At 44.8% G+C, this 27,024-nt stretch overlaps 1 protein-coding gene across 2 annotated transcripts in view; it reads left to right on the plus strand.

Annotated features, from left to right (window-relative positions):
• PANK2 (pantothenate kinase 2) overlaps positions 1-17,209 on the plus strand; it is a 54,227-nt gene extending 37,018 nt beyond the window's left edge. For both annotated transcript variants that reach the window (XM_082267170.1, XM_082267171.1), the window contains exons 5-7: positions 9,173-9,296; positions 14,900-15,025; positions 17,028-17,209. In XM_082267170.1, coding sequence (XP_082123296.1) covers positions 9,173-9,296; positions 14,900-15,025; positions 17,028-17,081 — 304 coding nt within the window. In that variant the 3' untranslated portion in view covers positions 17,082-17,209. The remainder of the gene's footprint in view (positions 1-9,172; positions 9,297-14,899; positions 15,026-17,027) is intronic.
• The last annotated feature ends 9,815 nt before the right edge of the window (positions 17,210-27,024 follow it).

Below are 27,024 nucleotides of genomic sequence, written 5' to 3' on the forward strand. Positions count from 1 at the left end.
CAGAGGTGTGGGGTCCTGTCAAGAGATGGCGCCCGCCTGTGTTCCCGGTACGGTGAGTAAACATCCCCCCCTCTTCGCTGGTGGATTTTGGGGTGGATGTGGGCCCTCTCCCTGGAATGGTCATATCCTCCCACTCCTGGGTTTCCTTACCCCCCTCCCTCCTTCCATGTGGGAGATGGTTTGGGCCTACCTGAGGCTGGGGCCAAGTGTGCAGGCTGCATGGGGGGCCGGGGCAGTGCGCAGCCCGCGGCGCTCGACTGATCGTGCGGGGGGGGGGGGATGAGCCTTGGTGGGGTTTTCTGCAGTGGATGGGCGTTTGGGGGGGTCCCCCTGTGGGTCGCGATTCCCGCACGGGGCCGCCATTTTGTTGTAGCCTCTGTCGGCTTCTATGGGAGCGGCCATCTTGGTACACCCCTTTTCGGCCATTTCGCAGTAGATTTTTTGCTGTGGAGGCCAGTGGGAGTGCCTGAAGGACAGTGATTCATGAGGGTGGTCTCTCCCTCTCTGTGGGGGTCTGTTAGCGCGCGCCTGACCTCCCGGGGGGCGCTGTAGCGTTGTGGAGCTGTCGTTTTTGTCATTTTATTTTTTAAAAATTGCTGGCAGTTCCTCAGGTTCAGTATGGACCCTGCAGGCCATTTGTTTCCACCTGACCCCCTCACGGAGGCCGCAGGGCCTTCCGGATCTCCACTGTCCGTCGATGCCTTTTCGGCACTTTGAGAAGTATTTGGGCCCGGCTGAAGGTGGTAGGTGCGCTGAAACGTTTCTCCGCCTACCCCTGCCTCATCTGATGTCTGAGTCTGGCTCAGCCGCCGCAGACGTGGGGCCTCCCTGCCGGGTCTGTTACCTCGCACCGTCTCCTCGGATGATGAGGATGACATTTCTACCCCCCCTGCCGCGACTGCGCTGGTGGATACACTGGCTGTTTTCGGTGCGTGACACCTTGCAATTTGGGGGTCGCAGCGGTGGCTGCGCCTGGGGCGCATGTGGTATCTGGCACTCGCATGCCATCTGGAACTGCTCTTTTTGCTGGCTGCTCATCTAGGAGGGGACCGTCTGACATGTTCCCCTGGGGTGTCTAAGCGGCCGTTAGACGTTGCTCTTCAGGGAGTCTCTGGTGCAGAGGGCTGTTCCGCCTTTGGTGGACGTACGGTCTCTAGCTGAATTGGACTACCGTTGTTCTGGTGGAGGAATCCCCCGTCCTTTTAAGGACTTGGGAGATAGGATGGCGCGGGCTGTGGCCTGCGACCTGTACTCCCTGGCGTAGTCTGCACTGGGAACAGTGTTTGGGTTTGCCCTTGCCACGTAGAAGCTGCCTGATGGGTGGTGGTCCACCGCCGTGACTTGATGTGGGGCATGTCCCTCTTGCCCTGGGGGAGCTGTTGGACCAGCTGGCGCAGGGGCTGCAATTTGTTTGCGATGCCGCGCTGGCTGCGACCATTTCCAGATGGATCAGACAGACGGTGGTGCAGGCCTATTCAATCAAGGGTCAGGTTCCTACTTTTATTTTTTTCCCTGTTATGGTGCATTCTACGTGGGCGCTTAGTGCCTCTTGGGCCTTCACCATCAGGCATCAGTGATGCAGGTTTGCAAGGCGGCTACTTGGTCGTCTGTGCACACTTTCAGAACTTTACAATGTATATGTGCTGGCATCTGCGGATGCTGCTTTTGGCCGCAAGGTTTTGCAGGCTGCTGTTGAGAGGATTAGTCCTCTTTGAGGGTGTATGTTTTTCAGGTGACCTCCAGTTGTTCTTGGTTGAGCTCGATGTTACCGGGTTGCCTAGGTTCAGCCTTTTGGGAATTTTTTTTTGTGCTGTTTTTTTCCCCCACCCCTCATGTTTAACACTGCTTTGGGACGCCCCAATGGTCAAGAAGATTCTGTAGCTGTGTCCGCCAATGAGCGAAAAAGAAAATTGTTTTTTTGTCTTACCGTAGAATCTTCTTCTCTGATGTTCATTGACGGACACAGCACCCACCCCTCTTTTGAGTTGGGTTATATTTCTTCTGACACTGCTTGCAATAAAACTAAGTGCCTATAGCAGGAAGGGGGGGAGTATATCCCCTGGGACTGCCCCATAGGCGTGGTAAAGGTTTTTTCCTGCCTAGTGTCCTACTCCTGTAGGGGGAGCGTAACCCAATGGTCAAGAAGATTCTGGAGTGGTGTCCTTCAATGAACGTCAGAGAAAAGGATTTTACGATAAGACAAAAATCCAATTTTTTCTCAATTCTATAAACAATACCCCATAAGACAACTTAAAAGAAGTTTGTTTGAAATCTTAGCAAATTCATTAAAAATACAAAAACGAAAAAAATTGCATGTACATAAATATTCACAACCTTTGCTCAATATTTTGTTGAAGCACCTTTGGTACCAATTACAGCAGCATGTCTCTTTGAGTATGATGCTAAAAGCTTGGCACACCTATTTTTGAGCAGTTTCTCCCATTCTTTGCAGGACCTCCCAAGCTCCATCTGGTTGGATGGGGAGCATCGGTGCACAGCCAATTTCAGATCTCTCCAGAAGTGTTCAATCAGGTTCCACTCAAGGACATTCACAGATTTGTCCCGTAGCCACTCCTTTGTTATCCTGACTGTGTGCTTAGGGTCGTTGTCCTGTTGGAAGATAAAACCTTTGCCCCAATCTGAGGTCCAGTGCGTTCTGGAGCAGGCTTTCATCAAGGATGTCTCTGTACATTGCTGTGTTATTCTTTTCCTCGATCCTGCCGAGTCTCCCATTCCAGTTCCTGACACTGAAAAACATCCCCACACCACGATGCTGCCACCACCATGCTTCACTGTAGGGATGGTATTAGCCAGGTGGTGAGTGGTGCCTTTTTTCCTCCAGACATGACGCTTGCCATTAAGGCCAAGAGATTAATCTTTCTTTCATCAGACCAGAGAATTTTGTTTCTCATGGTCTGAAAGTCCTTCAGGTGCCTCTTGGCAAACTCCAGACAGGCTGTCATTTGCCTTTTACTGAGGAGTGGCTTCCATCTGGCCACTCTACCATCCAGACCTGATTGGTGGAGTGCTGTAGAGATGGTTGTTCTTCTCGAAGGTTCCCCTCTCTCCACAGAAAGATGCTGGAGCTATGGCAGAGTGACCATCGGGTTCTCGCTCACCTCCCTGACTAATGCCCTTCTCCCTGGATCGCTCAGTTTGGCCTGGTGGCCTTCTCTAGGAAGAGTCCTGGTGGTTCCAAACTACTTCTATTTACGGATAATGGAGGCCACTGTGCTCATTGGGACCTTCAATGCTGCAGAATTTCGTTTTCTGTACCCTTCTCACTGATCTGTGCCTCCATACAATCCTGTCTCAGAGGTCTACAAACAATTCCTTGGACTTCATGACTTGGTTTGTGCATTATATAGACATGTGTGTGCCTTTCCAAATCATGTCCAATCAACTGAATTTACCACAGGTGGACTTTAATCAAGTTGTAGAAACATCTCAAGGATGATCAGTGGAAACAGGATGCACCTGAGCTCAATTTTGAGTGTCATGGCAAAGGCTGTGAATACTTATGTACATGGGATTTTTTTTTTTATTAATAAATTTGCCAATCTTTCAAACAAACTCCTTTTCCCCTTGTCATTATGGAGTATTGTTTGTAGAAATTTAATCCATTTGGAATAAGGCTTTAACATAACAAACTGTGGAAAAAGTGAAGCGCTGTGAAAACTTTCCGGATTCACTGTAATTAAAGCATTGTTACAATTAGTGTAATGGATTACATGTATGAGGTCCCCTGCTCACTTTCACATTCAAATATGGATATGGGTCAGAGGTAAAATTTACAATCCTTTATCATGCCTTTTTAAAGATGCACTATATTACCAAAAGTATTGGGACACCTGCCATTACATGCACATGAACTTTAATGGCATCCTGGCCTTAGCCCGTAGGGTTCAATATTGAGTTGGCCCACTGTTTGCAGCTATAACAGCTTCAACTCTTCTGGGAAGGCTGTCCACAAGGTTTAGGAGTGTGGTCAAACATTCCCATAGACATTCTTCCAGAAGTGCATTTGTGAGGTCAGGCACTGATGTTGAACGGGAAGGCCTGGCTTTCAGTCTCCACTCTTAATTCATCCCAAAGGTGTTCTTTCGGGTTGAGATCAGGACTCTGTGCAGGCCAGTCAAGTTCATCCACCCCAAACTCACTCATTCATGTCTTTATGGTCAAGCAAAAACTGTAAATGCGTAGATAAAAAAAAAGCTGCTGTAAAACAGATTTAAAAATCTATTAAAAAAACAAAATTGACCTCAGAGCATTGTTTTAACATGAATACTGTCATTTTGCTAAAAAATTCTTTAGTTTCGTATTCTACGTGCCACAGAAGATTTAGCCAAACTTGAAAGTAAAACCATTGTGGTAAAATTACTCAATGGAGGCTATAAATGCAGAAGTGAGCAGTTCCTCTGTGGTCAGGAAGTGGGCACATCATGTGTGAAATTATCCTGGTCACCCCAACGCCAAATGTGTGCTTACTCATGTCTGCTTGCAACTATAGATGGCAAATTATGTTAAATAGGGATGATAAATTGTGAGTTTTTTTTTGTGTGTGTGTATATATTTGCCTTCCTTCCTTAACCTAAATCTTCAATGTCACATGTATACAGCCTTGTGCAGGGGATAAATCCCAGAAAAAGGGCACCAACAGAGCCGTAAATAGAACCTTCAAAGGGTATGTCAAACGGTCCCGCTGCGGGACCATAATAAAGGGCCCCAGGATCAGGTCGGGGGACCCTTTATTATGGTTTCGCAGCAGGACCCCTTGACATGTTCTGCACATGGCCCCCGTCCTACCCTTACATTGGAATCACCCCTTAAATCGGTGTTCCCAGTATTCACAGAGCCCCCCTTTACATCAGAGTTCCCCTTTTACAGTACATCAGAGTCTGCAGGGTTTGCCTTACAGTGCAAAAAAAGTGCAAGCAGGAACTCTGCAGACCCTGATGTAAATGGGTATGTTGTGAATTCTGGTGTAAGGTTCTCTGGCCACTAGAGAACCCCCCCGCCCACATCAGAGTTTGCAGAGTTCCTCCTTCCCACAAAGTCCGCAGTGTTCCCCTTGTAACTCTGATGTAAGGGGGGACAAGCGCCATGATGTCACCGCGCACTTGACCAACCTAAATGCCAAATGCAGTTTCAGGGCCAGCCGTTTAGTAATCGGCTGAGCTTACCTTGAGCTTGACGGGGATTAGTGTGAGCAGGGCAAGCCACTGGTCAGGTGTGGGGGAGAAGAAGCTCGGGGTCGTTTTAATCTGCAGCTCCATATCTTCTTGACCATTGGGTTAGGCTGCCCCCTACAGGAGGACACTAGGCAGGAAAAGGCTTTACCACGCCTATGGGGCAGTCCCTACAATCATACACCCACACACTCTGCTATAGCCCTTAGTTTGTTTCTGCCTAGTTTAGGAGTAGGACCTAGTTCCCTGCCGGGACTTCGGTCTTAGCTGTGCTTTTTTGGGAGCCTGTTTTGTGATTTGTTTTATAGAGTTACTGTGAGAACTACAAGCAACAGCTGGCTGGGTTTCGGACTGGATATCCTAGATCCTTAATATACGAGCCCCCCCCCCCCTCCATAAGCAGGCTCCTACCTCTAAGGGGTGGAAGAGTCCCCGGCTTTACAGACCCTGTGGATAAACTGATTGAGTCTTTGTCCTGCCATTTCCATGTGTTAGCGGGCTCAATACTAAAACCGGTATTTGTGATCACCCTGGCCCTCGCCTGTTTCTGGGGCGGGGGGGACGTCTTTGCTTCTTTCCGGAACCATGGACTTCCTTGATTCTGATCAAATGGGTCCACTAACTGATCCGATTGGGTTACAAGATCGAAATTCCGATCTCGATCGCCGGACAGATTCTTCTGTCCAATCTACGCCTATTTTCAGACCGGTTAAGGGATCTACGAGAGACTGTACAAGACCTGCGGTCGCAAGGGCGTTCCTCTCGGGAACGCTTTCAGGGGTTCTATTCAAACCGGTTTACTGTGCCCAGAAGAGAAGGCAAAGTGCGTCCAACTCTGGACCTCAAGTCTCTGAACCGATTTGTGCCGGTACAGAAGTTTCAAATGGAGTCCATTTGAACAGTGGTGATGTCATATCTACATATCCCTATTTGAGCTGGACACCAGCGTTTTCTTCGCTTCGCTATAGGAGAGGAGCATTGTTAATTTGTGGCGTTACCCTTTGGTCTCTCCTCCGCCCCCAGGGTTTTCACCAAGGTGTTGGCTCCGGTGTTGGCATTACTGCGACAACAGGGGATTAGGGTACTGGGGTCACATTAGGTCTGATGGTGTCTACCTTCGAGGCGGTTTCGTTTTGCTCAGTTCCATATGAGACCCTTACAAAGGGAGATTCTTGTCAAATGGAACAAAGATCCAAAGTCCTTGGACACCATCTTTCTGTTGAGTCACAACACAGACTGCCCTTCTATGGTGGCTTCGCTCGTTAGTATTATGCCAGGGCAAGTCCTTCCGCTTTATTGAACTGTGGTAACCACAGACACCAACTTGTCAGGCTGGGGAGGAGTGCTGGGGAAGCTCTGCGCCCAGGGGTCCTGGACAGTAGAAGAGTCCAAACGTCTGATAAAATCTAGAACTCGGAGCAATAAAGCTTTGCCTGAGTTACTGGACAACTCGTCTGCAGGGTTGTCCGATCCAGATTCAATCAGACAATGCCACGGTCGTGGCCTATATCAATCAAGGGGGTACCAAGAGTGTCTTCGTGGCTCAGGAGGTGGCTGACATCCTGGCTTGGGTGGATAAGTTTATTCCAGCCCTCTCTGCTGTGCACATCCCAGGTGTGGAGAGCTGGCAGGAGGATTACCTGAGGAGTCAGTTGTTGGATCAGGGGGAGTGGTCCCTACACCCGGAGGTGTTTCATCTCCTGTGTGTCCGGTGGGGGACACCCGAGTTCGACCTGTTTGCTTTTCGACTCCACAAGAACGTTCAGAGGTTTGTGGCCGGGTCTCAAGATCATCTGACTGAAGCCACAGACGCACTGGTGGCTCCTTGGGGTCAGTATCGGTTCTACGCAGAACAGAAGTCGAAGTGGTTCCAGTCATTCTGGTGGCCCCAGACTGGCCTTTTTCCGGTCTAGGTATGCAGACCTGGTAAGTTTGGTCACAGATGCTCCTTGGAGACTTCTCTCAGGGAAGATCTGCTCTCTCAAGGGCCGATCTTCCATCCTGCTTTACAGTCGCTGGCTTTAATGGCGTGGCTGTTGAAAGCCAGGTATTGAAGGATAGAGAGAAAATGAAAAAAATTTGTAGCGCTCCACAAATATAAATCACAATAATTCTCAATGAATCAAATCAATCGTGCAAAAATTTAATTAGAAAAGTCTCTAGTTTCCAAATCATTTGGGTCAACCAAACGGCCAATAATGGAAACACAGACTTGATAGGAGTGATTCCTTAGAAAAAGCCTTCACCTCCACACGATCACCCAGTGAGATGTATAGGCACCGCTTACCAGAGCCACTGGACCCCTTAGTTATAGGGGGTCAAACACGCTGTGTGATCCACATTAGAATCTTGTACATCCCATTTTCTCATAGGCATGAGTACAACAGCCAGAACGATGGAACATTCAGGAACCAAGCCATAAATAGGGAAATAATAAACAGGCTCTCATGGTGCAGTATTACTCAATAGAGAAACATTTATTAAGATAAATTGCACTTACTTAGATAGATAAAAGCCTTAAAATTAGAATCGGTGGCTGGGAATAGGAGACGCCGCTCCACGCCTGTGCTCCTCAGACCCGGAAGTGTATGCTCTCACGTTCCCGACTTACGTTTCGTCAGTCACAGCTGACGTCATCAGGGGATCAAGATGATCTAGGGTGCTGAGTACCTCTTTTGCTTTTCGCCATTAGGCGTCAGTGCAATGCAAGTTTGCAAGGCGGCAACTTGGTCGTCTGTGCACATGTTCATAAAATTCTACAGGGTAGATGTTTTGGCATCCTCAGGATGCCTCCTTTGGCCACAAGGTTTTGCAGGCTGCTATCTAAAAGAGAACTTTTTTCTCTTGTGAGGGTGTAAGTTTTTTTTTTTTTTTTTTTTTCTGGGTGAGCCCTATTTGTTCCTGGTTGAGCTCCGTGTTACCTGGTTGGCTAATTTTAGCCTTGGGGAATTATGTTTTTTCCTTGCATTATTTTTTCCACCCCTCATGCAAATACTGCTTTGGGATTTCCCAATGGTCAAGAAGATATGGAGCTGTGTCGGTCAATGAACGATAGAGAAAACTGGATTTTTGACTTGGCGTAAAATTATTTTCTCTGAAGTTCATTGACAGATGCAGCACCCGCCCCTCTAATTATGAGTGGGATGGGGTTTTTTTTCTTCTAAACACTGCTTGCAACAAAACTGAGGGCTATAGCAGAGTGTGTGGGTGTATGCCTACAGGGACTGCCCCATAGGCGTGGTGAAGCTTTTTCCTGCCTAGTGTCCTACTCCTGGGGCAGCATAACCAATGGTCAAGAAGATATGGAGCTGCGTCAGTCAATGAACTTCAGAGAATGGATTTTACGGTAAGTCAAAAATCTCTAGTTTTTCTGCTGTTTATGGACAGCAAAAAAGTGCCTTTTTTTTTATTTTTTACTGGCAACACTACTTGGGGGCCCCCTCCACAGTGGCGTAACACTAGACCCTGGTCACAAGTGCGATCTTTGTGACCCTGATAATTCCGCCACTGGGCACCAACATCCTTAAATAGAAACCATACCTTTTGTTTAGCTGAAATCTGGACTTTAATGGTACCCAAGCAAAAGCTTTTCCATCATAAAAAAAATTGTAATATATTTCCAGAAACAAAATATTCCAGTTAAAATGTTACCAGGCTGGTATATACATGTATTGGTAGTGCAATATCTATACAATACAAACCCTAATCTATTTTCAGGTAAACTATAAGTCACTTATCACAAGTATATACATCGCATAACTCCAAAAAGAAGTGTATTCCATACTTCATATAACACAAAAAAACATTTGATGGGACATTCATCTTACAAGTTTAAAATTGTGACTTGTCTGAAAATGGTGACCCCTACTCTGTTTTATCCGCAGAAGTAAATGTTGATGGTCTTGGTTCCATTTATAATAGTTGTTTTGGTCTGTTCTTATCATGATTGTTGCAGTCACTGAACTTTTTCCTCCTCCTTCCAGCTTTGGGAACATGATGAGCAAAGAGAAGAGGGATTTGGTGAGCAAGGAAGACTTGGCCAGAGCCACCCTTATTACTATCACCAATAATATTGGTTCCATAGCACGCATGTGTGCACTAAACGAGGTGAGCCCTTCAGTCACACTTGACGTTGTATTGTGGTGTCCAGATATAATGTCCGGCACCAATGTGAGACATGCAGGATGCAGACTGGTCTCCTGTATTTCCCCAAGTACAAAAAGATTGCTTTCCTGTTTCAATGTAATGCTGATTTTACGTTTTTGTTTTTGTTGCCATTTCATTTGTGCTGCAGACACTTGCTGTGTCTTCTCCAGTTGTGTTTTTTTTTTTTTTTTCGTGTGTAAAAAAACTGATAAAAATGCTCCTTTACCACACACAAAAACACAAATCATTTGCTGCAGTCACATTAAGCTTGAAGTAGAAGATGAAGGTACCAGCAGACCACACACTGAACAATCTGATGACATTGAGACGGATCCTCATTTGGTTGTTATTTCATTAAATTGATGATAAACCCTTACATATACACACACTAAAGTGACTAGTGTTAGGTGATACACAGTGACTAATTAAATCCTCCTGCATAAGCTTTACCTGCTTATCTGCAGCCCTCTCTTCTCCATAGCCTTCCAAGTACACGGATTAGATGGTATTTCTCATCTCCAGAGGGCAGGGATCTGATGTCACACACTGCACGGCCTAGAGCAGGGAGCGTAGTATAATCTGAGACCTGAGTGGAGGGAAAGGACACACCACCCTCTACACAGTTTCATAGGGATGCATGCACAGCCATGGCTGTCAAACAGCACAATAATATACAAGGATATTGGCGCAAGACTGGGGGTACTGGTGGGCCCAAATGGTTCGGAGTACAATCTGTGGGTTAAAAACTGTCTATAAAAAGTCCGTAAATAAGCATAAATCTATATGTAGGCTCACTTGAAAGGCAGCTCTGCGTGCAAGCAAGAAGGGACTTGGAGATTGCTAAGGAGAGAACACAAGCGCCATACTAAGTGCAGCATATATGGGGTTTATTGGAAATCACAATAATGTTACTCACAAGGTTTAAAACATCAAAGGTATGTAGTTAGAATTTTTTCTATTGTTCCACAGAATTTGTGGTCTATTGCCTGGCTTGTACTTGTGGCCTATATTACGTAGGGAGAACTATTCATACTTTAAGAAAGAGACTCGGGGAACACCATCACTTTGTAGAGAGCGGTGATAAGCATAGTGTCCCCTGACACTTATTACCCCACGCAAAATCCTCTCTATAGGACTCCGTGTGGGTCATTGAATCCATGCCAGGCACTTTCCCATCGGCAAAGCATTTCAAGCTTCTCTGCCAGAGGGAAATTATTTAGATTTACACCCTAGATACTCTTGTGCCAGGTGGGCTCAATGAGGAGATAGAGGTCAATATGCTAATCTGAAACTCCTTTCTTTTCTCCTTTTTCTGTACTTAATTTATATTATTTACATGTTTTATATTCTTTATTATTTTTTACCATGTTATAAATTTCCAAAATCCTGGGCTCCTTGATTTGTAGTGACCTTTGTGTCATATTAAGAATTCCAATACCCAGGGGGGGGCCGCTAGAACGTAGGACCCAAGGGCTGCCTTCCATCTCCATAAAAGCCCTCATCTAAAATGGCGCTGCATAGGCCTGAAGAAAGAGCGCATGCTCCGCAAACGCGTTGCCCATGACATCCCATCACATCCGGGAAGGGTTGTCAGGACAAGTCGCCTTCTACCAGGATTTCCTGGTGTGGGAATGGACCCAAAAGTGATTCATGCGGAGAGCACACAGGAAACACACTAAAGCTGGCCACCGATGGATTGAAATCAGCTGGTTCAGCAGGGATCGGATGAATTTTGATTCATGTATAGCCATACCTGTTCAACAGAAGTCAATCATTAGAGGGACCTAAAAAATGTTTGATTTTTTTTTTTTCCCCCCGAGATCAGCCGGTTGCAGCTGAGCTGGTGATGAGTATTTTTTTTTTTTTTTTCCCAACTAAAACTAATTATCTATGGCCAACTAAAGTGCAGGAGGCAAGTGCACAAACCACTTTAAATCTGATTAAAAACTCCAGGAACAATTGTTCCACCTCTATATATACACACGTTGAATCGGTCAGATGCTCTTCATAAGTCTAGGTTCACACTTGTAGGGGGGCGGAGTCTTCACCGGCAACCTGGAAGCTTACAGCTAGTTTGCTGCTCTATAATTGCGGTTTCCATGCACTATCAGTAGTGCCTGTACATGTGAGTTTTTTTACCATTTTTTGTCCGGAATAAAAACCCCTGTTCATACTGAGAGCATTAGATCCTGTGCCTTTTTATTTTTTATGTGATATACATGATGAGATCCGTATCCCTATGTTTGGCTATCTTCGGGCAGCAGTGTGTCTACTGAGAGGCTGTGAGAGAGCCTGCTAATCCCTGCTGGTGATTATTTGCTTATTTTGACCTTGTGGTGAAACACAGGTCAAAACTTCAGGTGAGAGGCCAATTATCTTAGGTGTTGGTGGTGGAAGACACACAGATTCACTTGTAAAACACTGGCGGGATTATCGTCATCAAGCTAATTTTGCACCAATTCTAGCACAAGACCACTGGACTCTTTGGATCTATCAATTATTTATTTATATATTATATGAATTTGATTTATTACAAGCACTTTATTTCTATTATAGCACCTTTAATATTGTGCAGTTATTTGTACTATGGCACTTTAATACTGCACAGATTTACCATATGTATTATAGCACCTTAATATTGCATAGATATATGTTCTTTTATTATTTCATATTAACACTGAATGCACCTTATTAGCGCTGTACCGTTGTTTTGGATTATTGAGATGCTCTTCATAAGTCTAGGTTCACACTTGTGCAGGTCTGCAAGCCGTATTTTGCTCTGGCACATGGGCAGCTGTGCCTCCTAAAGCACAGGGAAAAGGTCCCTGCACCATTTTTGAAAACGCTGCCTGCATGGAAACCACAAGTGCAGCGCAGTTCCCCGTGCGGGCAAACCTGCAGCATGTTTTTCTGTGAAGACGGTTGCGGCGGCAGGAAGAAAAAAATGACAAATCGTATAGCTGGATTGGAAGGTGTCCTAAAGTGAATTTATTCTTTATGGCACCTTGCCCACCACACTTCTTTTAATTCTTAAAAAGTAGCACAGAAAAAAACTTTTATTTGAACACATTCAAGTATACATGTTCCATAAACACTCACAGAAGAATGCAACATTTTTTATGTAGGAAACAAATAGGCAATTACAGCTTCCATTTGTATAGAGCTCACTAAAGAGATCATAAAGCCCCACCTAGTGACTGAAAACCGAAATGACAGTGCCAATAGAGCTTTTATATTGCACACTGTAAAGTCAGATAGTAACAACCAGCATTGAATAACCAACAGCATTCTAACAGAGGTCTTTAAATACTTGCCTTCACATCAGAAACTGCCATCTTAGAATTCTACAATGGCTGGTCACATGACCAAAATACTAGGTATTTGATCACATTATCCTTGCTACTGGGGAGCATTGGTCAGTCTGCATTCTGAACCTCCCTTCCAGCACAAAGCACATGCCTAGTCATTAGGTCACATGACCAGCTGCTATATAGTCTTGGCTGCAATCTCTGCAGTGAATGTATTTCTGATCATCTGTTGGATCAGAATGCAGGTTGGGTAGTGTAGAGGGGTATGTTCTGTGGTAACAAGTCTGCTTGAATATTGGGGATACACGGCTGTTGGTTAGTGCTTTGGATGTGTTGGTAATCGAAGTATAGATAATAGAAAATATGTCATCAACTAATAGAACTTTCCGTGGACATATTTCCACATTGAAAAAAAAAATCTTTTCAGAATGTATGTCCGCTGATGGTGGTGGTTTTTATTTTTATTACAGCATTCATCTTGTGATAATTGCCTCTGGGCTTTCAGCTTCTTTACAGTGCTGCCTTGTAGCATCTAAGTCAAGCAGCATTGTACAGGGCTATGAAAGAGCAGAGACTCCATCATCCTTCTGGCCATTGGGAAATTTCTAAAATGATCGTTTTGGTTTCACACTATAGAAAAAATACATTGTTGGAGAAAGATCGCTGACCTGACTATTAAGGCCCATTTCACACTTATGCGACGCGATTTTGACACGATTTTGAGCAAGGGCTATATACCTCAAAACGCATTAAAACCGTGCCAAAGTAGTGCAGGAACTACTTTGAAGTCGGTGCGACTTCAAAACGCACTGATATGAATGGGGCTCATTGAAAAAAATGGAGAACGACTTGTCATGCGATCTTGCGGTCCAAAATCGCGGGACAAGTCGCACAAGTGTGAAAGGGGCCTAAATCCTACCCAAGATTCAATGATAAAATATCTGTATTAGGATTTTTGATTGTATTTGTAATTGCTTAAAAAATTTGAGCTAAATCAAACAAATGTTGATAAACCTGCAAGGGAAACCAAAACCACAAGAGCGCCCTTGTATAAACCCCAAATCTACAATTTCAGTATGTTTGGCATTGTGTATTACTGTATTCAGTCATATTAAAAGAGTCTTTTTTTTTTTTCCCCTTGTAAAGCAGCCCATAGATGTTTTGATTTTTCTTTCCTTTCAACACGGGTGGTGGAAGGAAAGAAAATCACTCAATTCAGCCATCAAACTCCTGCAGTTAAATGATGATCACTGCCCTGATTTATGCTGGCCATACACGCACAGAATTTCGGCCGTTTGCAGACTGAACGATTATTCGTCGGTCAAAAGCGAATTGGCCACTAACTGACAGAATAAACTTTTACATAATCGTTTTCATGATCATAATGATCGTTCGATAACATGCGCAATACGAGTCAGAATATTATTTTAGTTTCAATTTTACCATACACGTAAAAACGATAAAGTTTTCGCTATGGATCCATCGACATTAGCCGGGCACACGATCAAAATCGTCAGTAAACTTGTGTTCACTAACAGCCCGATTTTCGAACGATCTTTCCTAAAACGACCATTTTCGGCCGTAATTCTGTGCGTGTATGGCCAGCATAACTGTACAGGTCTCCCCTTCGAGGAGATGCCGCTGATCGGCTCTCCACTCCTCACACTCTGTGTGAGGTGAGGAGAACCGACAAACGGTACTTCTGTGTTTAAATGCGATTGGACACAGCTGATCACATGGGTAAAGAGTCGTGTCATCAGCTCGTTACCGAGATTAGGGCCGTGCCGTGTCCCTTGCTGCATGCCCCTGCAAGTGGTGAGACGGGCAACGTCATATGTTGTATTCCCAGAGCGAGAGGGGATCCCGCCCGCCATCATTTTACTATACAGCGAGTGGAAGGTGGTTAAAACAAGTCCTCACCCACCTCCTGTAATTATAGATATTGTGGAGAAATTAATCTTCAAATTTTACAACAGACACACTTTTCCTATGACTTTCTATTGCACCACAATCTTGCTTCTAATGATAACACAGCAAGTGTTTGCAAGATGTTAGAAATCCACTGAAACCTGAATTTAGTCTTTGCAATTATCGTTCAGGCTCTTTTGAGAATGAATTAGTTCACAGTACAAGCAGCTAGAAGGGTCTGGAAATTGTAAATAATTTTAATGTCCAAAGTTTGAGCACAGGTGCACCTTAAAGTAAGGTAGTCATGAACTGTATACAAGGTAACTGTTTCTCTCTTGGTTGTGACAGAATATCAGCCAAGTGGTGTTTGTGGGAAACTTCTTGCGGATTAATACTATTTCTATGAAACTGTTGGCCTACGCTCTGGATTACTGGTCTAAAGGACAGCTCAAGGCCCTCTTCATGGAGCATGAGGTGAGATGATGGGGGCTGTGGTTGTGGTCTTGGGACTTTTATAAAATGTTCAATATTTAGCTATTTCTATTATAAGAAGTATCAGTTCCAACAACACTGCCTATTTTATAAAGCTATTCAGGATTTTGTATCTGTGTATTTTTGCCATATTTAACCACTTAACGACCACCCTATAGTAGATTTACCTCTACAGGATGGCCGTCCTGTGCAGAATCATGTACAGTGCTCAGCATAAGAGTACGCCCCTGTTTGAAAAGTAAGATTGTAATTAATATTGCAATGAACACAAGAACAATTTCCAAAACGTTGCCAAAGCTGAGTTTAATAGAACATTTGTTTAGCTCATTACATTAAAATAAGATAATAATATAACTTGGATTACAAAATCTTCAGTTTTACTCAAATGAGTTGATGCAGAACTGAAGACACCCCACAACAAAACGACTACATCTAGTATTTTGTGTGCCCTCCATGATTTCTAAGGACAGCACCAAGTCTTCTAGGCATGGAATGAACAAGTTGGTCATATTTGCAACATTTATCTTTTTCCGTTCTTCAAGAATGACTTCTTTTAGAGCCTGGATGCTGGATGGGGAGTGATGCTCCATTTGTCTCTTCAGAATTCCCCATAGGTGTTCGATTGGGTTCAGATCAGGAGACATACTTGGCCACTAAATCACTTTGAGCCTGTTCTTCTTCAGAAATGCAACACAGTGGTCGTGGATGTGTGTTTTGGATCATTTGTTATGTTGGAAATGTGCATGACGACCCAGGGCACGGAGTGATAGTAGCATCTTCTCTTTCAATATAGAGAAGTACATCTGTGAATTCATGATATAATCAATGAAATGCACCCCAGTTTTGCTTTCTTCTTTAGCTAACTGCAGTGAACTTGCATGGCGATTTTCTTCAACCCTTCTCATCAGAAGACGCCCCTGTCGAGGTGTTATCTTCCATGGACGGCCTGGATGTCTCTGTGAGATGGTTGCAGTTCTATCTTTATACATTTTTGTATCACTTTTCTACAGTATTCTGACTGAGAAGTAAAGCTTTGCTGGTCTTCTTGTAGCCTTCACCTTTTTTGTGTAAAGAAATTATTTTCTTTCTCGGGCCTTGTGACATTTCTCTTCCATGTGGTGTCATTGCTGACAGCATGAAATGGGAGGGGCTTTCTTTGTTAACCCCTTAGCGCTGACGGAACAGAAATGCATGGCCTCGGCTTCAGGGGGTTGTACCGGGGTGATGCCTGCAGCTAGAGGCATCACCCCGGTACCATTGTTTAGAGCGGACAGTCTGCTTTCTTTTAATGAGAAACCGATGCGGCTGAGCAGTCACTCGATGTTTATTACAAGGAACGGGAGGGGACGTTGTCCCCCCCCCTCAGCCGCCTTCTGCAGCTTGCGTAAAACCTCCAGGAAGATTTATCATCATACGTGGAAATCGTACATCTCATGGTGTGAATCGATTAAGGTGCATCCACGCTCTTTTTCAGTGGCTAGGATATTGGCTTTCCTCCAAAGAGGGGTTGAGCAGCGGTTGGCCTTGGGTACTGTTAAAGGCCAGGTGTCAGCTTTGGCGGTGTTTTTTCAACGCCCTTTAGCTGCGCATTCTATGATTCACACTTTTATCCAGGGAGTTCATCATGTTGCTCCTCCGATACGGTCCCCGTTACCTCCTGTGAGATCTTTATTTGGTACTCTCTGTTCTTGTGTATATATACGTGATTCTGCACAGGAGAACCACTCTTAGCAGTAAAACTGGTGGTCTTTAAGTGTTAAAACTGCAAGTCCGCATTGATGAACGTTTTTAACATATTAGCCAGAGTAGCCAAATAACTAACTCCTGTAAATTATATCATTACTTGTATGTTCTATGACAGGGTTGTTGGTATTAGGCTGTTGCTGTCTGCCAAATTAGCACACGTTTAGTTAATTTGTGTTTATGACCTCCTACTTTGTATTTCTATATCACAGAACAATGTCTGATTTTGTTTCTCCTTTAGGGTTATTTTGGAGCCGTCGGAGCATTGCTGGAGCTTCTGACTCCCACAACCTGATCACGCATCCAATTATCTGACAGCCCCAGTTCAAGCCATATCTATATACTTATCAGCTGGGTAAATTAGCATGTACAAATGTTAGGTACATGTGTATGCATATGTGTGAACGTATGCAAACTAGGCCAGTTCTGAACTCAAAAAATGAATATTTGCTTTGTCATAGGGAACATCTAGAAATGTTAATTTTGCCTAAGCAATACCACAAAGAGAATCCTACTATTTTGTCCTAGTGTTACTAAACCCAGGAACCTGCATTCACTATATCTGGTCTCCCACAGTAACACAGAACATGAACACGAAAATGCAATAGTATTAGTAAACCTAAACTGCTAAATAACTTTTCTCATTAGCAGTATATAGCAGTCTTGTGACGACTTCTATGAGTGTCTGGTTAAAGCTTTTAGGAGGAGTTTTTATTCTACCGACTGTTCTGTGAGGCTGCATGACCTTTGACCCTCTGTCTGGACAGTTCTGATCACATGCACCCTCCCACAAAAAAAAAAAAAAATACTTTTTAGCAATACACACCAAACTGAGCATGTGCAGAATGCCCCAAAGGCTGTCTTGTGAGATGGATTGGGGACTGTGGAAGAAGGGGAGGATCAGAGAAGAAAGGATCGGACAGCCTTTTAACACAATGCGGATTAGGTTCCACAGGGAGTATAATGAGAAGTCTTTACTCTATATACAGACTGATTTTACTGTTCTGGGTTTAGTAACACATTAATTCCTCCTTCCTGAAATATAAAAATGCACTTCCTGTGCCTAGGCACTTCTCTTCTGTAGACTCATAGCTGTATATCTGCAATGTGAGATCATCTAAGGCACAGTTAGTCTTACCATTTCCAGAGTTCAGGTTCTCTTTTTAAGTGAGATTTTAAGGAAATTTGGGAAACCCCTGATGGTTCAAAAGCTTCACAAAGGGGGTCACCTTTTCACACCGCTCCCTGGTGTTATTGGGATCTGGAGCCATCATTTCTGACTTCAATTGCAGTGCCACCTACTGATGAAATCTGATATCGCAGTGCAGCCATGAAATGCAGATCTGCTCTGTGAAAATCTGAGTTTCAGTGGTCCATTTAGGAACAGTGCATGGGGGCCCAACTGTGAATAATGAAGTGGGTACTTTTCTGGGTTACTGATTGTAGGTGTCCTAGTTACATAGGATTTTCATTTTTTCTAATACAGTAGTTGCAATGTTATTACTATGGTTTGAAGCAATAGTGGGTTATGACCCATGGCAACCAATCAGAAATCAGTTTAAGACGAACTACACTAAACTGCTTTAGTCTTCTCTGTGATTTGTTTGCTAGGGCTTATGCCACACCATTGGGCCTTGTCTTTTGAACAAGGCTGCTTATTTTTAGGCTGTTTTTTTTTCTTTTTTCATCTGGGTTTGGGTGGTTTATTGGTAGTGCAAACCTTCTGGTGCCAAACGGAGACCTGAGAACCTCCGTGAGCAAGAACATTTCACATCAAAGCTGTTGCCTAAAGTTTTGTTACTGTGAGGCCTTCTGGGAAGCTTGGTTTGTAATGGGAGTAGAGGAAGATGTGTCCAGGCCCTTTGAGTCTGTATGAAGTCTGCTTTTGGTGAGCTCCAGTGGGTTGGATGGCTGACCAGCCTCTCATAGCCCTCAGGCCAATTCCTGCAAGGATTACCACCTCTCCCTGCAGCCACAGTCCTAGCAATCTCAGCTGTGCATCTGAAAGAGCAGAGGCATTGCAAAGGGGGAATAGGTGACCGCGTTCAGCCTAGAGGATTTGTATGATTGGTTAAAAATTTCCATTACCCATCACCTTGACCATTTGCACGCTGCAGATGCTGATGATAGTCAGTCGGGCATCATCCATGATAAGAATATTGCATTGATTTCAACAATCCGTAATCTTGAAACTGTAACACAAATCAGTAGAAAGAAAGTTTGTGCAATGACCAGAGCCATTTGTAACAGATTCTGTGTAATCCAAAAATCACCCATATATCTCAGGTTCTAAGCCGAGATGGTTGTTTCTACAGTAAAGGAGGCCCTGGGTGGTGAACTAGCACTGTGGGGTGTAAGAATCTGGAAGAGTAGTCTCCATCCATAACCAATACATTGAGTGAAAGCAACTGTCTTTAAAAAAACAAAAGAAGCCCCCTGCAAGGGAAGGTTGTATTTGCCTACCTGTAGAATATTACACAATAGTGATGTAGTATTCAGGGGATGGAACCAGTGTATTTTGGGAGTAGTAGAGGAGGGGGGTGGGGGGCAGGCATCCTGACCCATCTGTAAGGTGGTCAGATGTGAAATTTCTGCAATAGCGCAAAGATTACACAAACTGGAATTGGAACAGACAAGTGGAAAAACACCACCTTTTGCAGGCAGTTTATATGTTAATATATATGTGACAGTCTCCTTTTTGAAATTTTTTTTTTTTTTTTGTTAAGCTTTCTATTTTTACTACTTTTATATGATTTTGACTTTTGTACTGAAGGAGTCTATTTGTAACACTCAGGGGAACTGCAGTCCAGCATGTCTTGCCTGCCAGCAGTTTTATCTGTGAAAAGTCTCGAATAATCATGTGCCCTTCCTTGTATTGCCAGATCAAAGGGTGTCCATGAATTATGAAAATCCCTTTTAACCAATACTCTTAGCAGCTGTGCTCAATCTTTTCTATGCCTGGGGGTACTACAATGCTTTTTGTCTGGGTGCCCAAAAGTCAGTCTATTGTTCTAGGCTGAAAAATGATGAGGGCTTGTTACTCCTGTAGATTGAATGTAATATATAATAGTATGAGGCACCAAAACTGACCACAGATTCCCCCATAGTGCCTACAACTGGTCTATAAAGGGTACATCTGAGGACACCCAAAAATAGGATTTTTGTACTCGACTGAATTCTTTCTCAGAATTCATTAAGGGACACCGCTGGATGATAATGAGCACCTTAGGGTTATAATGCAGTAGGCACATAGAAAACTGAAAGGCAGCTCCCTTTGAGGCTACAACCCATCCTATCAAAAAACATTTACCCCCTGTTGCAGCCTTCTTTACACTCTTGCGCTACCGTGTAGTACAGTACTTAAAGTAACAGTCCAAGTTTTTTTTTTTTTCTAGGCTAACCCCCCCCCCCTTCGAGTGCCTCCTGTAGCAAGTGAGGTGCTAAGGAGGCTCCTATTTGGTCCTGTGCCAAGCTGTGTGTGTCTATAGACCTACAAAAAGCCACATTCCCACTCCATCACAGGAGCTCGACTTGTGGCAGCAGGAGCCTATGGCTTCTACTTTCTCCTGTGAAATAAGGAAGTAGGGTGAGCAAAGCTCAGTAGCGGGACAGGTTCATCCATTTCCCAGGTCAAAGATGCAGAACTGCGCCCCCCTCCCTTACTACTGATGCATGCTCCTGGTTGGGGGTACCACCCTGCACACTTTCTCTGCTGCCATACTCACTCTAGCTTCCCATGGCTGGCATGGAGTGTGCATTGCACATGCGTGGCCAATCACTTGCTTTCTAGCAACTATAAGGTAGCTGCGCATGCATGATGTGTTCTGGGTGGCGGAGTGGGCATGTTTCAGTACAGTGTGACCGCAGAAGCTAAGGCCTACTAGTTGGCAGCCTATGATCTGGAGTGTGTGTTAAGGGGGTGCCCCCAAACCACTGTGCCCAGGGCACCTGCACCTTTTGCCCACCCCACACTGGTGGGTAGTCACTGCCAACTGCAGGACCAGCACAGAAAGAATACTTAGTGAACAGACACAGGTTTTCCCAGTTCATAAACTATAAAGCTTTCAGCCTGAATCTACCAGTATCTGTTGATAGAAAAAAAAAACCTCCAATTCAAGAAAAAAAACATAGCCGAAAGGAAGGAAACATGCCCTCTACTAAGGACAGTAATCAAAACTAAACAGGTGGGAGGGATTATAGCCTGTTGGGAGTCTGGCCTTCCGTTTTCTGTGTCTAGTGTCTATTTTCTTTTTCAGGCAGCAGTATAACCCTGGGATGCTCAATATCATCAAGCTGTGTCCCTCAGTGGATGATGGAAAATGTTTATTTACTAAGTTCAACTCTTAGTGCAATTACACTTTTTTTAATGCTCTTCCAAGTTAGGTAATCTTAAGGAGAGTTCATACTAGATAAGTATAGAGATTTCATTCTCAAAGACTTTGTGCCAAGTAGGCAGCACATCTGAGATCTCACTGTAACAGGGACAGGTGAGCAAAAGACTGAAGATAAAAAATCTCCCTGTGATCTATACTAGAAGAGCATTTTATTAAATTGGTACTTGGATCAGGCTGACTCTACGTGAAATAAATCTTTTATGTATTAAATGGTTTTGGGCAAGGTGAATGAAATGCACACTACTGTATTTACTGTATATTTACCAGAGAATCAAGTGGAGAAAAATGCCTGTCCTGACCAGCTGTCATGGTTTGAAGAAAGTCAAGTTAAAGCAGTATTAAACCCAAAAGCAAACATTTATTATGTTGCAGCTTATCAATTTTAAATGTGATGCATTCATTTTTTGTTTTTTTTTGGTTTGCTATTTTTACCTGGTGATCCAGCCAGTAAGTCTGTTTTTCAAAAGAACAAGCCGTTTTCCAGATGTATCCATTTACAGGGCTGAGACCAACCATTTAACACTTACAGGGGTGCTTACAATGAACAGCTTTTACTCCCCTTCAAAAAAAAAAAAAACGGTTTGTGGCAACTGCTTATAAATCATTAGATAGAATGTGGCTTCAATATTCTCGTGTATTAGTGTATCTAAATCTGCTAGTGCATTTAACTCTACCCTCACTAATGCATTCACCACATCTAATGATTTGTAAGCTGCAATATATGACATTTTTGGTTTTGGGTTTAATACTGCTTTTAAGGTTTTGTGAATTATTTGGAATACAGATGAGGAATGCATCTGCAAGAGAATTGTTTTTCAGCGTGGTTTTGTGAGAGGACAGAGACCACTGGAGTCTCGAACACCTACTAAGAATCCTCTAGGAAGAGATTGGCCCCACCACTGCTTTGGAGACCTTTAATCCTGCCTCTGTATATTATCTATGTGTACTGTCTGTTTTCTTACCTTTTCACTATTATTTTTATGTCTCTGAAGCACGTGATCTGATGGGGATTGAATGAACAGCAGAGCTGTTCAATGTATACTTTGGATGTTACAAATTCTGTATTGTGCCTAAATAACAGTTCCTGTTTAACTGTTTCTTTTTTCTGGAGCAGGATGAGAATCCTGTCTTTTTTATATGGTGGCTCATTTTATTTATCTTTTAAATAAAATTACAATGTTCTACAAAGCTGTCTTTTTTTTTATTTGTGTTCGTTTTCCTTTTCTGTAAACAGCGTGTGGTGTCAAATCAACGTTCATTTTCGCCCACAATGATGAGAAAGTAGCCAGATTGAAAAAGTTTCTTGAAGGAATTCTAACAGTGTATGTGGTCCTCACTTGGGGAAAGTCCATTCCTACCCGAATCAAATGTTAGTGATAGTAATAGTTTTTAACCATTTCTGGGCCAGAAGGTTTTACCCCCTTAATGGCCAGGTCATTTTTTGCAATTTGGCACTGCGTGGCTTTAACTGGCAATGGCACAGGCATGCAATGCTGTACCCAAACAAAATGTATGTCCTTTTTTTTTCCTCCCACAAATAGGGCTTTCTTTTGGTGGTATTTGATCACCTCTGCGTTTCTTTTTTGCAATATAAACAAAAAAAGACCCAAAATGTTGAGAAAAAGTATTCTGCTTTTTCTTATTAAAAAAAAAAAAGAAATCCAACAAATTCAATTTTTGTCATACATTTAGGCCAAAATGTATTTAGCTACATGTCTTTTGATAAAAAAAATCTCAATAAGCGTATATTGGTTTGCGCAAAAGTTATAGCGTCTACAAACTATGGTGAGTCCCCTCCCACTGCTTGTAAAAGCAGTCTAGCGGCTAATTATCTGCTAGGATTGCTTTTACATGAAAGCTGATCGCTGGCTGTAAAAAAATGATACCAAGATGATGCCTAAATCTGCAGGAATCACCCTGGTATTACCACTCAATGTCCAGCAACGTATTAGTATGTTGCTTATAATTGGATATATATCTTAAGTTGTTGTTTTTTTTTTTTTTTTTTTTTTTTCCATGCAGCCTGTGGGGAAAAAAAGAGAACCTAACCGATTCCTCCATTCACACTGATCGATGTGGACATCTCTGCCAGAAAGTGTGTGGTATGCCCACCATTAGCCCTCCCAGCATCAATCCACTTCTAATGATGGTCATACATGCAGTGTTCTTTCCTCTATCGTTCATTGGCGGACGCAGTCTAATTGTTCTCAAATAGCAGTAGGGTTATGCTGCCCCCTACAGGAGTAGGACACTAGGCAGAAAAAAATTCTGGCTATGCCAATGGGCAGTCCTCTCTCCCTGCTATAGGATGTCTGTTTTAATCTGCCTAGTAAGGAGTAAGGACCTAGTTCCTTGCTGGGATCTCTGGTCCTGGCAAAAGTTGTTTTTTTTCTTTTTTTTTCTAGCCAGTTTTTTTTTTTCACCGGATTTTTTCCCTGTGAGATCTACAAGCAACTATGCCGAATCTGGGTAAGGGGCTGGATATATAGATCCAGTGGTCCCCCCAGCCGGCCAGTGCAGACCCCAGCTCCTCGCTAGGTGGGCTGCGACATAGTCCCACTGGACTGGGGCTGGCCCCGCAAGTTAAACGTCTTGCCAGGTCGCATACGGCCGGTGTCTGAGTTGCAGCGTTCCTATTGACCGACAGCCCCCCCACTTCGGCGGCGAGAGCTCCTGTCAGGAGATGGCGTCAGCCTGTTCCTGGTATGGTTCCTCTATCCTGTCACGCACCTCCCCCTGACCTGTTCCCCCCTCCCCCCCACTCACTACTGGGGCTTTGGGGCGATTGGAGCTACTCCTGGGGGCTGGAACCAGGCGTAGGCCGACGGTGGGGGGTGCCCTGCCGGCAACCGAACGATCGATCGTGCACGGGGGGGGGTTTACCTGTTTCTCCCAGGGCCCCCTTCCTGTCGATCCCGTCCAGGAGGCTGGGGGGGGGGGTCAGTATCATCTGATGTATGCTTTTCCTCCGCTCAAGTTGCTGCCAAAACTTCTTCGCAGGATCGAGGCAGAGGGATTCCGGTCATCCTTGTGGTTCCAGAATGGCTTCGCCGGGCTTAGTACGCCGACCTGGTCAAGCCAGTCGCAGACGTTCCTTGGAGACTTCCTCTCAGGCAGGATCTGCTGTCTCAAGGACCTGTCTTCCATCCTGCTTTACGTTCGCCTGCTTTGACTGCTTGGCTGTTGAAAGCAAGGTGCTGAAGGATAGGGGATTTTCTGCTTCTGTGATTCCCACTCTGCTTAAAGCGAGAAAAGCTACTTCTAGAAAGATCTATCATCACACTTGGAAGTCATATATTGTGTGGTGTGAGTCTCTTGGTGTTCCCCCTCGCTCTTAATGGGTGGCTCCGGTTTTGGCCTTCCTTCAACGGCGGGGGGGGGGGGTTGATCAAAATTTTCGCCTTGAGTACTATCAAGGGTCAGGTTTCGGCCCTGGCAATTTTTTTTTTTCCCAAAGGCCATTAGCCACCCATTCCAGGGGGTGCGACCTCCGTTGTCAGCTTGGGACCTAAATTTGGTGCTGTCTGTTCTCCAGAAGCCTCCCTTTGAAAATATTCAGGAGATTCCCCTGCTTACCTTATCCCAGAAGGTGGCTTTCTTGGTGGCTATTACTTCTGCGCGCAGGGTGTCGGAACTGGCACCGTTGTCCTGCCATTCTCCCTCTATGGTGGTTCACAGGGATAAAGTGGTAATTCGTCTGGAACCGTCCTTCCTTCCGAAGGTGGCTTCCATTTAAATGAGGACATTTTGTTACCCTCCTTGTGCCCTAAGCATAAACATCATAAGGAATTTGCATTGCATACTTTCTTTTCAAAAGTCAAATTTGCTCTTTGTTCCCACGGATGGACCAAAGAAAGGGCTGCCTGCGTCTGCTTTGACTTTTTCCAGATGGATGAGACAGACGGTTGTGCAGGCTTATTCAGGTTCCACCTTTCCCGGTTAGGGTACACTCTACTCGGGCGCTTAGTGCTTCCTGGGCTTTTCGCCATCAGGCATCTGTTGTTCAGGTTTGCAAGGGGGCGACCTGGTCGTCTGTTCATGCTTTCACAAAGTTTTATAAGGTGGATGTTCTACACCTTTTTTGTGGGGTTTCCCCTCTCCACTCATGGAGTCCCTGGAGCATATTTTACCACCTGATCCCTCGCAGAGGCTGTTGGGCCCTCCGGGTCCCAACAACTGACGGCGATCCCGGAGTCCTTGATGTCCAAGATAGATATGGTCCTGGGCAAACAGGCTAGCAAAAACTGTCCCCCGCCTTTTACCCGTTTCCTCTGTCTCATCAGGTCCAGAATCTGATTCAGCTGCCGGAGATGCGGGTTACCCTTTGGGGTCTGCGTGCTCAGATAGTGAGGATGATGCCTCCTGCTCCTCTTTCTGCACGTGAAAAGGTGCTAGTGGATGCACTGTTTGTATCAGTGCAGGAAACCTTAAAGATGGAGGGTGCAACTAATGCAGCATCTGAGGCGCAGGTCAGCTTTGGCACCCACAGGTCCTCTAAAGCAGCGAAGCTGTTCCCTTTTCCCACCTTCTTTGACAATATTGTCACAAAAGTGGGGGTGCCCGAAACGCACCTTAGCAATCTCTAAGCATTTTGCAATGTGGTACCTCTGAGGATTCCTCCTTAAAAAATGGACAGTTCCTCCTGTAGTGGACTCCCTGGTTTCCAGGTTGAATAAAGCCACCGTAGTCCTAGTTGAAGAGTCCCCGGTCTTCACAGATCCGGCTGATAGGAGGTCGGAGGCCTTGACCCGCCATTTGTTTACTGTGACTGGTTCTGCACTTAGACCGGTATTTATTATTGCCCTGGTGTCGCAAGCTATGACAGAGTGGGCAAAACTTCTACGCCTATACCTGAAGGGGGGGGAGACAGCTCCCCCCCTGCCTTAGCGGAGCTGGTGGATCAGTTGGTTCAAGGGCTACAGTTTATCTGTGACGCCTCTTTGGACACCAGTCCCTTGCTTTCTAGACTGTCTGTCTCAGTGGTGGTCCTGCAGCCTATTATGTGGCTAAAATGCTGGTCTGCGGACCAGGCTTCCAGGAAGGCTTTATCCGATCTTCCATTTGTGGGGGATTGCCTGTTTGGAGCTTCCTTAGACAACATCGTCAAAGGCCTCACAGGGGGTAAGAGTACTCTGCTTCCTCAGGCTAAGTGTAAGGAGTCCCGTCACAAATGGGGGGCTTTTCTTTTCAGGCTCAAAAACTGCCTTTTTTGTCCCTCAGGGTCTCAAGACAAGGGATCTACGCCCTTTAGGGCTTCCATAGGGGGTTCTAAGAGGTCTTGGTCCGGCAAGCCCCTAGCGGGTTCTGCCAGGCCAGCGAGCAAGACATCCTCGGCATGAAGGGGCGCCCTCTCCCGTATCTGGGGGTGGGGCGGATGTCTTCGCTGGTTTCTGGATCTGTGGACCTCCCTGATCCAGGACAAGTGGGTCCACTAAGTCATTCGCTCTAGCTACAGGGTTGAGTTTCGATTGTACCCTCAGGAATGGTTCTTCCCTTCCACCCTGCACTTGTCCCCGGATCACTTAGGGGTTCTCATTGGGACAGTGCAAGACTAGCTACTTCAAGGGGTGATTGTTCTGGTTCTGATTTCAAGGTTTTTACTCAAACCTGTTTACAGTCCCCCAGAAAGGAAGGCAAGGTAAGGTGCGTTACATTCTGGACCTTAAGGCGCTAAACTGCTTTGTGCGGGTACAGAAGTTCAGAATGAAATAGATTCGCACAGTAGTGGCGTCCCTACGTCGGGGATTTCCTCGTCTCCATTGATATCAAGGACGTCTACCTTCACATTCCACTATGTGCTGCTCATCAGCGCTTCCTCCGCTTTGCCGTGGGCGGGGAGCATTA

Source organism: Pelophylax lessonae (genome assembly GCF_965119305.1).
Source record: "Pelophylax lessonae genome assembly, chromosome: 1".
In the NCBI taxonomy this organism is placed as follows: Eukaryota; Metazoa; Chordata; class Amphibia; order Anura; family Ranidae; genus Pelophylax; species Pelophylax lessonae.